This window comes from Crocuta crocuta, unplaced genomic scaffold (assembly GCF_008692635.1).
Source record: "Crocuta crocuta isolate KB4526 unplaced genomic scaffold, BGI_CrCroc_1.0 scaffold31, whole genome shotgun sequence".
Taxonomy (NCBI): domain Eukaryota; kingdom Metazoa; phylum Chordata; class Mammalia; order Carnivora; family Hyaenidae; genus Crocuta; species Crocuta crocuta.
This window is the reverse complement of record NW_027528362.1, coordinates 1,772,646-1,787,342: the sequence shown is the minus strand read 5'-3', so window position 1 is coordinate 1,787,342 and position 14,697 is coordinate 1,772,646. Positions and strand designations below refer to the sequence as shown.

At 40.7% G+C, this 14,697-nt stretch overlaps 1 protein-coding gene across 3 annotated transcripts in view; it reads right to left on the bottom strand.

The window, feature by feature from the left end:
• Positions 1-6,714: 6,714 nt before the first annotated feature.
• The window catches only part of MBNL2 (muscleblind like splicing regulator 2), a 162,849-nt gene continuing 154,866 nt past the window's right edge, over positions 6,715-14,697 (bottom strand). For 2 of the 3 annotated variants that reach the window (XM_077753868.1, XM_077753867.1), the window contains one exon: positions 6,715-9,507. In XM_077753868.1, coding sequence (XP_077609994.1) covers positions 9,380-9,507 — 128 coding nt within the window. In that variant the 3' untranslated portion in view covers positions 6,715-9,379. The remainder of the gene's footprint in view (positions 9,508-14,697) is intronic. The other variant, XM_077753869.1, reaches the window with a different exon arrangement.

The window sequence follows — 14,697 nt, the reverse complement described above, 5'->3', positions numbered from 1 at the left end:
CCTGGGCCATGCGGAGACACCAGTTTACTGGAGTTTGGGCATGTGCCACGGGGCAAAGGGGTAGATTTGGTGCCAGCTCACATGAAAGTCGTCCATTTTTTTTTAATTCGCCTTTCCGCATTTCTTACTTTCTTGATAGCTCCACAGCACAAAGAGATGTTTTTCATATTTTATTCTGCTGTCTTTGTTATTTTCCACCAGAGACTCATTCATTGTATTTATTCTGTTGTGCCCCCAGAAATGGAAGTCTCTGGAAGCTTCATTACTGTGAGATACAAGAAGATGAGCTGTCCCCTGAGCTCAGCCAGTGTCTGATGACCGGCCACGCTGGTTTACCTAATTCCACCGTGAGGCTGGACTGCCTTGGTGCAGAACTGCTACACGTAGGGGAGGCTCCTTTCAGATGGCAAACTTATTAAAGTTTGATTTGTTTTTCAAAGCTAACTAGTGCTTTAGATTCCAGGCACAGCTCTAGGAGTTTTGTATATATGAAGTCACCTAATTCTCATGGTCCCCTTATGTGGTCGATACTCTTATCACCAGCTCCTTGTCACAGAGAAGGAAAACAGAATGAGGAGTTCACAGCCTCCCCGAGGGTCACACAGGTGGAGAGTGGAGAGCCAGGATTTGAACACAGCTGGTTTGGCTACCAACGCCATGCTTTTAACCACAGTGCTATGCTGCCTTTTAAAGTCACAGAGTGAAGTGTGGTTTGTGTTAGTCCTGACCAGTGCTCAGCAAAGGGCTTCCATATTGACCCAGTTTCCTGTCTCCCTCAGTGGCTCTGTGGGTAGAATATATGCAAGTTATTGTCCCCCTGTCTTCAGCTAAATATATTATGTCAGGCACTAAATATATTAACTGATCTCTGTAAAGATATTTACGAGAGCAAAACCCACAAATACGTGGTTTTTATTTGAAAGGCATTGATGACGCTTTGAGGAGTTGGGATAATCTCGATATTGATTATGTGCATATGCTTCCTTAATTACTCCTTGCTGTCTCAGGGGAGCAGTCGTGCATATCAACTGTATTAATTCCCAAGTGTGACCACTTCAACTTGCAGACACTATGAATGATACAGAAGAATCACTTCAGTTAGCTTTGAAATGGCTTTGATGGGTTGAGCAGGCTACATTCTGGAGTTTTATGTTCTTTATGTTCTATAGCTGAATCTGGCTCTAGGATTGTAGTTACCAAATGCAAACAGTACACGTTGTTTTAACCTTATATGAAGATGCTTGGCTTTCATAAGAACCAATTGGATCATTTTTCTGGTTTCTTTTCAAACAAGAATTGACATACGTCTCAGGAATATAAAAGATTAAGAGTAAAAATTTGGACCAGGTTAAAGGTGACTTTCACTAGTGTCTTTCTAAAACAAAAGCTATATTTCCCCTTACAGCATGTGAAATTTTACTGTTTTTGGGAATACATAATAAAAAATACTTCAGTTTTGACTTCCTTCTTATCATTCTCCTTTTTCCTCTATGATTAATTTAGTGCTCTCTCAGCCAAGACACTTTTATAAGCAAATAATTTGTCAAAAAGATCAAATTGTGACTTTAAATATATGTCTGGCCTCAGTTTAAAAGGAAATCAAATGCTTGAATAATGGACCTAATCGATGGTAGATCCGTCTATCAAAGTTTGGATTCCCTAAAAAGCAGACTCTGAGGTAGAGATTCGAACCCCGTGTGGAGGGGAAGGAAGCAGGGTTGAGCAGAGGAAGAAGTTGGGCTTTGACAGAGTCTCCACAAAGGCCTCAGCCCACCCCATGGGCAGCGGGAGGTGAGCCTGCACTGCTGACTCTGATTGGGCAAAGTGGGGCCCAAAAACTCTTCCATCGATCAACTGGACAAAGGCCATGCTGGGCAGGGGGGGGAGGTACTGGCCTAGGCAGTTCGCATTAGTTCGTGAAATTCCAGTCGGTCAATGATTCTGTCATGGCCAGAGGGCGATGACAAACATTTCAGGCAAAGGAATTCAGAAGGCAGGAAGGTCCGAGAACTGGGAGAGAATACATTTCTGTCATTCGGGGCACTCTGTGGAGCTGGGTCTCGTTCGCCCTGGGAAGCGAGGCCAGTGTGCTGCCGCCTTTCTCTGCTGCCCACAGGTTTCTTTTTCCTCTTCCACTACACAGAAAGCTTCTTGAGGGTAGGACTTGGGCTTTGCTCATGTTCGCATCCCTTGAACAGCTCAGCAGTTGTTAGGGCTCCGTGAGTATTTGTTGAATTGAAGTAATTGTAGGCTTCCACGGAAATAATGCGACTCATTATTTGTTATTATAAATTGTCTATAATTTGCCTGTCAGCTTTTGACATGAATTGTCATCGGGGAAATAGGAGAGGTGCCTCTTAGTTGCCAAGAGTTGTTTGGATAGGACGAGGAAATAAATATTTACAGGGAAACACAAGAGCTTGTTTTAATACTATTTTAAGAACAGTTACTAACATTCCCTAAAGAGTCCTCTACGTGACAGGTTCTGTTCTTTGGTCAGTGTGTATTCTGTTGTTTAATCCTGATAATGTCCTGGTGAGGTAGACCCTATCGTCAGCCCAGTGTACTGATGAAACACACGGACCCTTAGAAGGTGTAAGAAAGCAGAGTTAAGAGTCCATCTTGGGCAATATGACTGGAAACTTGCACTTAACCACTCGACTGCTAGGAAGCACAGACTCTGATCTTCCCTTAGTGCAGAATTGAAAAATCCTCAACTTTGTGTTTATGGATAATAATGTGTTCAGATTATCCTCCATGTAAGTGTGTGTGTGAGAGAGAAACAGAGAGAGAGAGAGACAGAGAGAGAGTTGAATGTATATCTAATCTGTAATGTGTTTGTTCTCTTTGTATATATCCCATCAGTTTGCTCAGACAGAGTTAGAGCTTGGCAGGGAGGTCTCCTAAGCTAATGTACTTCTCTCCTTGCCTAAAACCACAGGTTTTCTAGTTAAGTGAGTGGGTCTCCATCTGTGCACTGCCGAGCTTATCAGAAGCTGTAGCTCAGGAGGGGAGAGCCCCTTGTTAGAGCACTTTGCTCCTGTTTTGCCCAAGTACTTCTGTGGGGGACCTTTTGTTTGAAGGAAGGCTTCTGTAGCAAAGGAAGAGTGAGACTTCCTTAATTTAGATCATGTTAGTTTACACATGAGGACTGATAAATAAGCTTCTTCCTCTGTTTATATAAACCAAAGTCCTGGGAAAACCCTAGGAAAGTTATCATCTGTTGTTCCTAGTACAAGAATAACACCAAAACCTAACTCCTCAGACTGTCTGGACACAAGGTGGATTTTAGGGCTATGTGACCGATGTGTGACCTTTGTCCAGAAATTCGTTCTTTTCAGGGGCTTCCCCCTCATGGTTTAATGATGTGTCTTTATTGAGAAAATGAACAATGACTTTCATTATTTTTGATTCAAGAGAACCATATGGAAGCTTGAGGGAAAAAAAAAGAGGGGGGTGTGTGGAGGATAATTCTGGAGAGATGGTACAATGTAACATTCCTTCCAGTTGCCTCTGTTCCTAATACTGTTTGCTTTATGTTTATTTATTTTTGAAAGAGATAGACAGAGTGTGAGCAGGGGAGGCGCAGAGAGAGAGGGAGACACAGAATCTGAAGCAGGCTCCAGGCTCTGAGCTGGCTGTCAGCACAGAGCCCGACACGGGGCTCGAACTCACACACTGTGAGATCATGACCTGAGCTGAAGTCAGACATTTAACTGACTGAGCCACCCAGGGGCCCACCTCTAGTTCTAATAAAGAATGAGGCTCTGTCCCAAATCTAGAATGGTACTTTGCAGCCATTGCTTCAAAATAGTTCATAAATCATATTCTTGTGATAGGGAAGAAAACTTGTTTATATAACCTAGTAAAGAGTTCTTATTATAGTTTTACCTTAAACCTGGATGGATGCTTTACTCTGAATTCTTTTACGAAATTTTAACCAGAAGGGTGCTACAAATAAACATCATGTCAACCTGACCGTGGCGTCAGGACAAGCCGGGGCTTCGGAGTTCTGCGGCTCTTAGTCATCTTGAAGAGTTACTTAATTTTTATAGTCTTGATTTCTTGTCTACTTGATGGCTATGATAGCTCCTTCCTGATGCTAAGGAGTGTGTAAAGTGTATGTGAACAAGACAGTTCCTGCCTGGTTCTACCTTATTTCATGAAAGCAGTTAGATGGGTTTTCACCTGATGTGGAGGGGATATCTGAATGGTTTGATTAAAATACAGGCCCAGAAGCACATATGACATTTACACTGGGGAGGGAGAGGGGGGTTAAGGGGCGCCTCAAATGGTTGGGCAGTTACTTTTCAAAATAGCTGAAAGAGAGGGAGATGCTGAGGCCACACACAATTGACATGACCCGATCCGAGGTGTGCGGCTGAGCTGCAGATCTTAGTCAAACTGGGGACAGAGGCTGAAAGGCAGTGTTGACCCAGAGTGAAGCTACCTCTCACGGCAGAATCTCTGTACAGCTTGACTGAGTAGGAATCGTTGTAAGTCGTCGGAATTTACTGATCAGTTATTAGTAGTTCTCTTCCATGACACGGGGTGGGCTTGTTAGAAACCTATAGAGACCGTTTAGCTCAGGACTTAGCACATAAGTAGGTCCCTAGTGAACATCTCAATTCCACCCCATTCTCCATTTCTGCCACCCACCTCCTCCACGTAGAGCATGTAGGGAAGCTTTTATCATGTTCCGTTTTGCACAGATCATACTTAGTCATAGTGACTCAGGCATTTCTATGGAGATAGACTGGTCCGACAACAAAAATAGCCTAATATTGCAGACACACTAGGGTATTTGGGGGGAAGAAGAAATCATTGTTTTAGCAAGGCAGTATCTTTATTCCCACAGATATTAGGATATTGAACTACATTTTGGTTTACCTGGCTGCCCCTAAAATCTTGAAAGTGTTGCGAAAGAACTTGGATTAATAATCAAAGGGTCGGGTGCCTGGGTGGCTCAGTCGGTTGAGCTTCCGACTTCGGCTCAGGTCATGATCTCACGGCTTGTGGGTTCGAGCCCCATGCTGGGCTCTGTGCTGACAGCTCAGACCTGGATCCTGCTTCGGAATCTGTGTCTCTTTCTCTCTCTGCCCCTCCCCAACTGACACTCTGTCTCTCTCTCCCTCAAGAATAAATAAACATTAAAAAAAAGGATTAAAAAATAATAAAAGAGTATACTTCTGGGTTTGAAGCATTATTTTTTAATTTGGGCTCCCCAAAATTGTGATGATGCTTTTTCTCTTGGCAGATAATTATAGAATAAATGATATTTTATATTGAAATATTTTCTATGCTGAAGAGATGAACTAGTCTTACTCTGCCCCGTTTAAGTTTCACTTTTGATTTTGATGTGGTACCATAAAAAGTCTACTGATGGAAATGACACTTTGTAAAACCAGCTGTGAACATTTTAAGTACAGTTTGTCTTAGATCTTTCCCTTAAAATAACAGCTTGTTCCCTAAAGTCGATACCTTGAACTTAACTATTAACAGAGAACACTTTCTTGTAATGTGTGTCTGATGTGATGGCAGCTTTTCTTCTGCATTAGTGAAAATATTGCTCGTCCAGACAGGTAGCCAGTGTTTCGAACATCCACAAAGATGTGAAAGTATTTCTTTACCCTTGGAAATCCCAAAGGCACAGTTTAAAAATACAAGTGTCTGTATTTTGCACATGCTTGATCTGCTGATTGTTTCCTACTCTTCCCTGTAAGCACTTTCATAAGCACTCGGGAGGCTGGAGCTTTAAATGTGCCATGGAGAAAACGTTCTGGTCTCCCCCGTTCTTCCCTGGCACACAGAGGCGGTGATTTCTGCCAAACTCAGCAGTACAAGGGCCGTTTCAACTCAACGGCTAATACCCACCTCCCCTTGAGAAATACGGTGGACCCCCAAAGGGCTGAGGAAGGAGTGGTGGAAGGAGGCACCCACCACGTCTGGGGGGAACCCTCCTTGTTGAACAGCTGCGCTCAGGTGTTACTCTGAGCTCTTGTCCTCTCCGTAGCCCCCCCGGCCAGGACGTCTGGCGGAAGAGGACTCCCATCTGCGTCTGCAGCCACGGGTCTAAGCCATGTCCTGTCGGGCTCTTAACCAGACGCCTGTCTTGTGGATCAATGGGCACTTCCTTATCTTAATGAAACTGGTATTTTGTTCCCATTTGATGACTGCCCTTCTCTTCATTATCAGGCAGAATCCTGAAGAAGAGGGCGAGCAGGGGGCGCCTGGGTGGCTTATTCGGTTAAGCGTCCGACTTTCGCTTGGGTCATGATCTCGCGGTTCGTGGGTTCGAGCCCCGCGTCGGGCTCTGTGCTGACTGCCAGCTCAGAGCCTGGAGCCTGTTTCAGTCTGTGACTCCCTCTCTCTCTGACCCTCCCCTGCTTGCGCTGTCTCTCTCTCTGTCTCTCTCCTAGAAATAAATAAAACATTAAAAAATTTTTCAAAAAAAGAAGAGGGCGAGCGGTGGGACTTATTTTTTATTTCTCGTTTCAAGGAATACTCAAAGAACTTCTAAAACGATCCCTTGAAGTTGCTTTTCTAATGGTTAAAAAGCCAAGGCTAAAAAAGCAAAACCTGTCCATGTTGCATTTGAAGACCAGAGCGGTGCTTTACTTTGAAGTCCCCCAATGTTTTCTATGCGATTGTGAAGACCGTTTTGTTTGACTAATTATCAGTCTGTCTCAACACAAAAAGGAGAAAGATTAGAAATCCTTTTAAATGCTTCTTTTATTTCATTGGTTGTACATTGGGTGAGTGAACTGAATATTACAACCGAAACATAGAGTTGATACAAATTAGACTCCTGTTTACACTGTAAGGTAATGAATGAGGGAATTCTTTAAGTGTTACAGAAAGATTTAGTAGAAATGTTACCAGTGGTATGGCTGAAAGAATATTTCGGTGAAGTGCTCTTATATCCTGAAAACCAAGAGTGAAATGTAATTCCCATACGAGTGGCGAGTTCGTCTCTTAACTACAGTATTTGTTGAATTGCTATCGTCATGTCTTGGATATTGGTGATTTTATTTTTGTAATTAAACAAAGCATTTAAGATTATTCATCATAGTCAGACTTCTGAATATAAACAAACTTTTGGCAAATAATATTTATACAGAAAAATAGTTTTAGATCCTCTCAAATCCCAGAATTATTCTATAAAATTACATTATAAATAAATAAAAAGCAAAATCTGTTGTACATATATTTGTACATCTATGCATTTGCCTTGCCTCCTCCTTATTGTAAATGGCATATTTATGACTCTTTGCATATTATAATCACAATTCTGGAAAATGGATATCATAGTAAAAATACAGTCTTCTATATTCATTTGGGGATACAGGTGATGTTTTCGATGCTCCATTATTAAAGGGCTGAAAATAGCTGTGTGCTAATAATTTTAAAAAATCAAAATCATGAAACCAAAGAAAGACAATGTTACAACAATTAGTCTACAAAAATATTTCAGTGATTCCTGTAATTTACCTTTTAGTAATGGATACTATGTTTTCAGCGACTTTAAGTGAAATAACAAAGGAAAAAAAAAGAAATGAAAAACAAAACAAGTTTGAATGTTTCAGGCAAGTTGTAGCATAACTACATTGTTATAGTTGAGAAAATTACAAATATCGATAATACATAAAGATGAAACTACCAAAGAAATACAAGTTAGATACAATACTTTCCCACAAATTAAAACAAATGCAACGATACAAGCACTATGTAAGATGACACTTAGAATGTGATTTTCTTTTGATGGGGTTATCAAATCTACAATATAAAGATAGTCAGTAGACTTTGACCAACATTAATTAAAATGGCAAAATTCTTCTTGCTCAAAGGAAAATGATGTGGTTGGTGCATCCAGTTCTCAGAACAGGCGGTGATGCCAGAATTTAAAATATTTTACATTCAATCTCAAAAGTCAAAATACTTCAATCACTAATATGGTCACAAAGAAAATGGATGTTTTAAACAATTACACATAATATTCATTTATAACAGCTGTTTTGTTTTTTAAACAATAATTTAAAAACTATGTAGGTACTGTATAGGCTATGTGCAACATATAAAATGTGAAATATGAAATATTTGGTACGATAGTGCTTAAAATAAACTTTAAAACAAACTTTCTGAACAAAATTTAATTGTATCGCTATTACCTTGAAGATCAACCAAGTATTTAAAAAAGTAAACAACATTAAAATATGTTTCATCCATATATAGTATATATATGTATGTGTATATATAATATGTATGTACTTGTATTAAAGTTTTTTATACTTTTGAGACATAAAATATGCTTTAAGGTGAAAGAATTAAAAGAACTATTTTTTTCCATGCTGTAGTCAGTTACAACCCTTTAATCCAACTTTTGAAATGCAAAACAGTAATGGATTTTTTAAAAAGTGAAACTATCTACTTTTTTGTTTACATAGTAATTTAGATTAAAGTCACAGTCAAATTTTCAGTGACTAAACTCAAACTTACTTAAATTAGAATATTATACAGATCTCCTCACCTACAGCTTCGTTGTTTGACTAGGTGTTTAGTTTAGAAGTTATTCTGTAACAGGCAATCGGACGGTGAGTTTGAAAAACTAATCCCTTCGATTAGACTGTTGGCATGGGCCTCTCATTCTGGTCAAGCTGGATGAAGTCTGGCAAAATCTAGGCACTTCTACAAAGTCTCTCTTATAAAACAACTTTAAAAATATACTTGTAAAATAATACCTTCAAGACTTTGTTTGGTGGGGTATGAAGCTCATACCGTGCAAAGTTTCTTTTATTCAATCTAGCTAATGTTATTCTAGAATCACATGATTCAAAGCGGCATCTCCAGGCAAACCAAATAACCACACTTAGATGTGTCCCCCGTACTTGTGCTTGAACTTCCATTCAAATTTTAGACCTGCGGGACAGGCGTCCATTTTACTTCACTTCCCACCTTTGCTGCAGCATTCATGTTGTGAAGAAGCGAAACATACTCTTTGATCCCGTGGGTAAATGAAATGACAGTAATTGGCGTTGGAATCAAACCTGCCCTCGGAATAGATTTTTTTTTTTTTTTTAACTAACGCTAATTGCTTATTGCTAACTTGGAAGTATTCTCAATTGAAATGAGTACATTGGTTGGACTTTCTGCATCAGCTATAGTTATGGAGATAAGACAATATTCCTAGGACAGAAACTATGTTTAGAAACCCTTGAAAAGTAAACTTTATTCTTTATGTCTTTAAATGTCACAGCTGGTCTCAGGTAGTTAACTATCTTAGGTTGGAATATACTAAGCATACCATATTTAATACTCATATATGATATAGCAGCACTAGCTTCTTACAGTTGTGGTCTGTCCAGAAGAACTAAATCTTTATTTAGCATGCAGTTTGTGGCAATTCTATTGAGGAGGAAACAGGATAGTATGTACAGTAACAATGTTTAGTTATTCTCAATGCGGATTCTTGGCATTCCATTCCATTTCTGCTGATTATTTCAGAATTATCTGTTAAAGAAAAAGACAAGCATGCTTTAGACATCCTGCTAGGAGGGAACATAACGAGTTTAAGTCTTTTACTCTTTGAAAACAGGAATTTTCTCCAAGTTCTCATTTTGATATATTTTGATCTTTTGATGCGATCGTCATTTTGAACAATCCCCACCCTCCAGGCTGAAAATGTTTATACTCTGGCGCTACTGCTACGTGGCCGCTGTGAACAGCGGTGAGGCAAATGCACAGAATTTTGTTTTCTGTAAAACTCTGACGGCGGATATGCGGGCGTGCAGTGTATTAGACCCTGATCTCCTTTACAGCCTTTGCTTCATGTCTCTTTTCTTGTATGTTCACATATTCATTCAATTAGTATTCGCTAAGGTGATCAGGGAGTCTAATCAGAGAATTCGTTTGTACATGAAAAGTTGTGGGAAAGGTTTAAACATAAAGATTCTTAAATGTACAACAAATTACGTATTATCTACGTATTTACGTGCATGTAAAATTCAGAGGTGTGTTCCCATCCAAAGTAATTTTGTTCCCAAGATAGGATAACCAGTAGAGAACGTATGAGTGTCCCAAATTAAGGAGAAAAAGGGACAATGTTCTAATAAAGCAGTTAAAGCATTCTTAATAAATCCAAAAGCACAGACAAAGCTAAACTATCAAATGCAAATCGTGGTCTCATTTCAGGAGTCTCATTTCCAAGTTCATTTCCAATTTCATACCTTTGCAAAAGGCAAGGAGTTTGCCCTGGGTGACCCAGTCCTCTAAAGGTCAAGGTTTTGAAAAGCCAAGGTTTTAACACGTGCTAACAAAACTATTGATTCTTTGTGCAACGCTTCAAACAAACTTTGTGCAATTAATGAAATATTTATTTATCAAACTACTAAGAGTCTTTGTTTAGGAAAAAGCCAGTAAAAATTCTTTACAGTCAAGCTAATATTCCTACACACTAGGATGCAAGTCCCGATTAAGGCCATATTTCTACAAGCATAATTTCTTATCCTATTATGTTAGAATTCACACATCGATATTTTTCCTTTTAGTGGGTGCTCCTGCAATTTACATAAAACAGCTTTAGTATATACTTAAATAGTACAAACTCAAATAATTCTTCCCATGAAATAAGCCATATCCTTTAATTTACTGGAACATACAGATGTGTATGGAATTGATAAAAATAGAGGAAAAACTCATTTATATTCAATATTTATGCTAAATGGAAACTCAAAACTTCTCAGATACAATTATCGTTTTTTTAAAGTTCCTAGGATTTAACATTAATTGGGAAAAATAGCATTCCTTGTCTTGTATACTTATATACGGATGTCCTTGCGCACTGATTCACAAATAAAAATGAGATGTAATGATTTTGTGTGTAAATATCATCACAGTATCTTTGAAGACCCCACTGAAAATTGCTAATAGCTAATTCTTCAGCTGGTTGTATTATAACTTCACTGTTGCATTTAGATATTTGATTATTAAATAGAAATTATTCTATTTCATCCCTCAGCGCCAACGCTGTCTGTAAGGTTTCAAAATGAAACTGTGTCCCAGGACATCAAATCATGTCCCTTTTCTCTTTCTTCTTTGACTTCAGCAAGTCTTTCTAAAATATTTATGGAAAAAAATTGCAATTTCTTGAATTGATATGTAAAAAACATAGATTTTAGAATAGATTTACATTCTTGCTTATTAAGTGACACTAAATTGCCATATAGAATGATATTCTTCACTGCCTGGAAAGCAAAGTATTCTACAGAAAGCCTAGCAAAGGGGAAATTTGTATCACAGAAATTAGTTACAGCAATGCTTTGGACTTACATTGGACAAAGAGACATGTACAACCACTCAGGCTTAACGGAATTGTAAATTAACCTTGAAGTTAACTCAGAGTGTTAACTGGACTCACCCAGCTTGTCTGGACCCTCTGCCTCAGTTTACACAGGATTCACTATATGGATAAAGACATAAGCACAAATGGCCGATGCTATTATCAAACTGTCAGCTGTTACTGCCACCTGGCCTCTGGGCCAGGAAACCCTGGCTATACCCTGGGTTATGTCTTTGGCTAACTTGTGGACTATCATATGTGGTATAAAAAAATGAATTTCTCTCCTAGCAGCCACGTGCTTCAAGAGGTCCAAGAGATTTGATTTTAGGAGGTAAGAAAGCTTTGAGTGTTTCGTGTTTTGGATGATAGCATTTTTCTTGAAAATAGAATTTGATTATTACTTCCCCCTCCCCCCTGAGAAATACAGCTTGCAGGTACAATCCGAATTAAGTGTCCTCTGGGGTGAAATACGGTCTGGAGATGCAGTCAGGAGCCCAGATGAGGAACAGCTACCACCCGAGTGCCTCTGATACAGCTACTGCCCATGTGATTGCTGCTTCCGATGTTATAAGATGTGAGACATGACAGGACTTTGGGCCCACGGAGGGGACAGAACAATCCCCAGCTGGAGGGATGCCCCTGGAGGGAAGAAAAGAGCTAAATGTGTGTTGTGTGGGCAGGGGGTGTGGAGGGAAGGGTGTAGGGAAGCCATTTTGAGGTAAAGAGGCCTCTTCTGTCTAGTTTTAAATATGGTTTTTCTTTAGTCAGATTATATTTTTGATTTGCAGCAAAGAAACAAAATTTTAAAATACAGACGAATAGGTACATTTTGTGTGCTTCCCTGCGGCCTCTCCTCAGAGATTTTCTTTCATACCAGTTCTATGTGGACATATACAATTATGTTCTACACATAAAGACTTCTTCAGTCTCCATTGTGATTTTAATGGCCAGCAGGATCAAAACCTTCCGTGGGGGTCTGAATATTTCAATACAGGTACAAAATGTGCATTCTTAAAAGAACAGGCTGACACGTGGCCCTGGAACATGGGCTATGAGTCTGATATTGACAAATCGTAATCCTGAGCCTGTCCATTTTAAAGAACGATTAATTGTCACAGTTCACCAAAGTGACCTTGATAGACTGGCCATCAGCAGCACCCTTCTTGTCCTGTACTTGCCCAAACTGAGACCGACCTCCAAAGTCCCTTCCTCAACCTCCAGGCACAGCAGCCTGTGTTTTCTTGGAAGGGGCAATGGAAAATTCCCCTGGGTCTGCCAGAATATGCGCATGCCAGAGAGCCGCTCGCCATGCTGGGACCCCCAGAAATCTCCTCTCGGAAGCATCATTGTTGTTTTGTTTTAATTTGAATAGATGCCTTCTTGATTTTCCTGGAGGCTCTGAGCGATTTTTACCAGAGCCCTAAGAGCTAGGTCAGTATTGCCAGTCATATTTTGCAGACACGGGAAAAGCAGCACAAATGGTTCTAACTGGTTTGCACGACATACCAAGTGCTCGTGCAAGCCGGCATGAGTTAGAGTTGTTAGCGCATTCTGTCTGCTGGCTCAGGAGTCTCCTCCAGGGCGTAGTGACAGTCTGTGATGACCAGGGGAAACAGTGATTCCAAAGGGCATGTCTATACCTTTCACGGGGCCAGTGGAGATCAGTGCTCAGAAGAAGCCCCGTGGGAGCCTGGGAACAAGGGAAAGGTGGGGCCATGGGCCAGGGTCTAGGGCCAACAGCGTGGACCACTGTGCGGGAGGCAGAGACTGTCTGCGGGAGCCACATGGGGAGAAATTGCTGAGGGATGCTGGGGCTGCTTGGTCCCTGCCGAGGGACGGGGCGGGGGTCAACCACATCCTTCTGGGGGCTCCTCCCGAAGGACGCTGCACACGTGTCTGCTCACAGCAGTGGAAGCCCCTCCCCCCAGTCACAGGTCCACTGCTTCAGCCTCAGGGGTCCCCGTTTCGGTATGTGATGGGAAAGAAATCAAATACACTAAACAGGATGTACTTCTGTTCATCTCTCTGATAGACCAGTCTCTCAAATTTAAGTCTTTTCTCAGAGAAGGAGAGCCTTCTATGATGAAGAAGGGGTTAAAATAAGATTTTAGCCAATCTTGTAGAGTAAATCAACATTTTGAAGTTTTGAAAGTATTATTTTTAATTCCTTTTTCCACTAAAGGAGAACACACCAAAAGACACACTTGCTCTCAACTTATGAGCTCATGGTTAACTCTTCGGTGAACTCTCTAGTTGTAACAAGAGAACCTGTGATGCAAAATATATTACTTGTCTGCGTGGAGTCTACTTTTTTTTTTGAGTCTACTTATTAATTAGCATTTCCTTCAGGTGGTCAGAGTTAAGAATCTGATGGTTCTGCTTAATCCATATCGTTAAATTATTCCCATATGAACCCAGTATGCAATTAGTCTAATACATATTTGCTGAAGACAAAGCATGAATGCCCCCAAAGAATATCAAATGGGTTGTTTTCCCATCAAATGTGTTATGAGCAGCCATTTAATAATCTCTGTATCTTCCGTGAAGTGCCTATACCATTTGCTTCATAGTGCAACAGCAGTCAAATTTGTTAAAAAGAAGACTGGGTCCCTGCATATTAAGTTTACTGACTGCGGGGCCCAGGCAGGAAAGGCACCTAAGTGAGTGGGTCAGGTAGGGAGTGTGGCAGATGGAAGGGCCCGTGCCAAGAAGGAATGGAGGAGCAGCTAGTCAGCTCTAGCCAATCGCTACCTGCAGAAGCCTGGGCTCCACATTGCTTGACCTTTCCATTTCCCAAAAGAAGCTGGAAATTCAGCAACTACTGGACATTTTAGGAAACAACTCTGTGGGTCAAATATATCTGGGCTGAATGCTGGTTTGCGCCTTACTTCCTGGGAGGAAATATCCATTAAGTTTGGATTGCTAGCTTCCTGAGCCAGGGGCAGTCAATGCTGTAGGGAACACTGGGGAGTCAATCCTGCAACTTTCAGACATTTACATTTGGCTTTCACCCAAAGGAATAGGGCACTTGACCAACAGGACCCTCTAAGAAAAAAGTACTGTCCCTCCCTTTACTGATTTTACCAGATATTAAATATCCACATTGCCTTCTCCCTTCCAAGATGATGTTGGAGTCTGGCTGAGCCATCCATATGCTCTTACCTTTGGCAGGCACTTGAAAAAGAGCTGGCCAGAGTAAGAAATGCGCTTGGTTGATAGCAAAATAGTCCATGCAGAGGCTGAAACACTGGACATGAGCGCATCAGCATCATCAGCTCAACTGCTGAACTAACTAGCCCTCGTGCAAGAGGGCGCCAAGGCAGACAGATCTGCACAGAGTTTCTCCAGGCTTCAGAGGCACC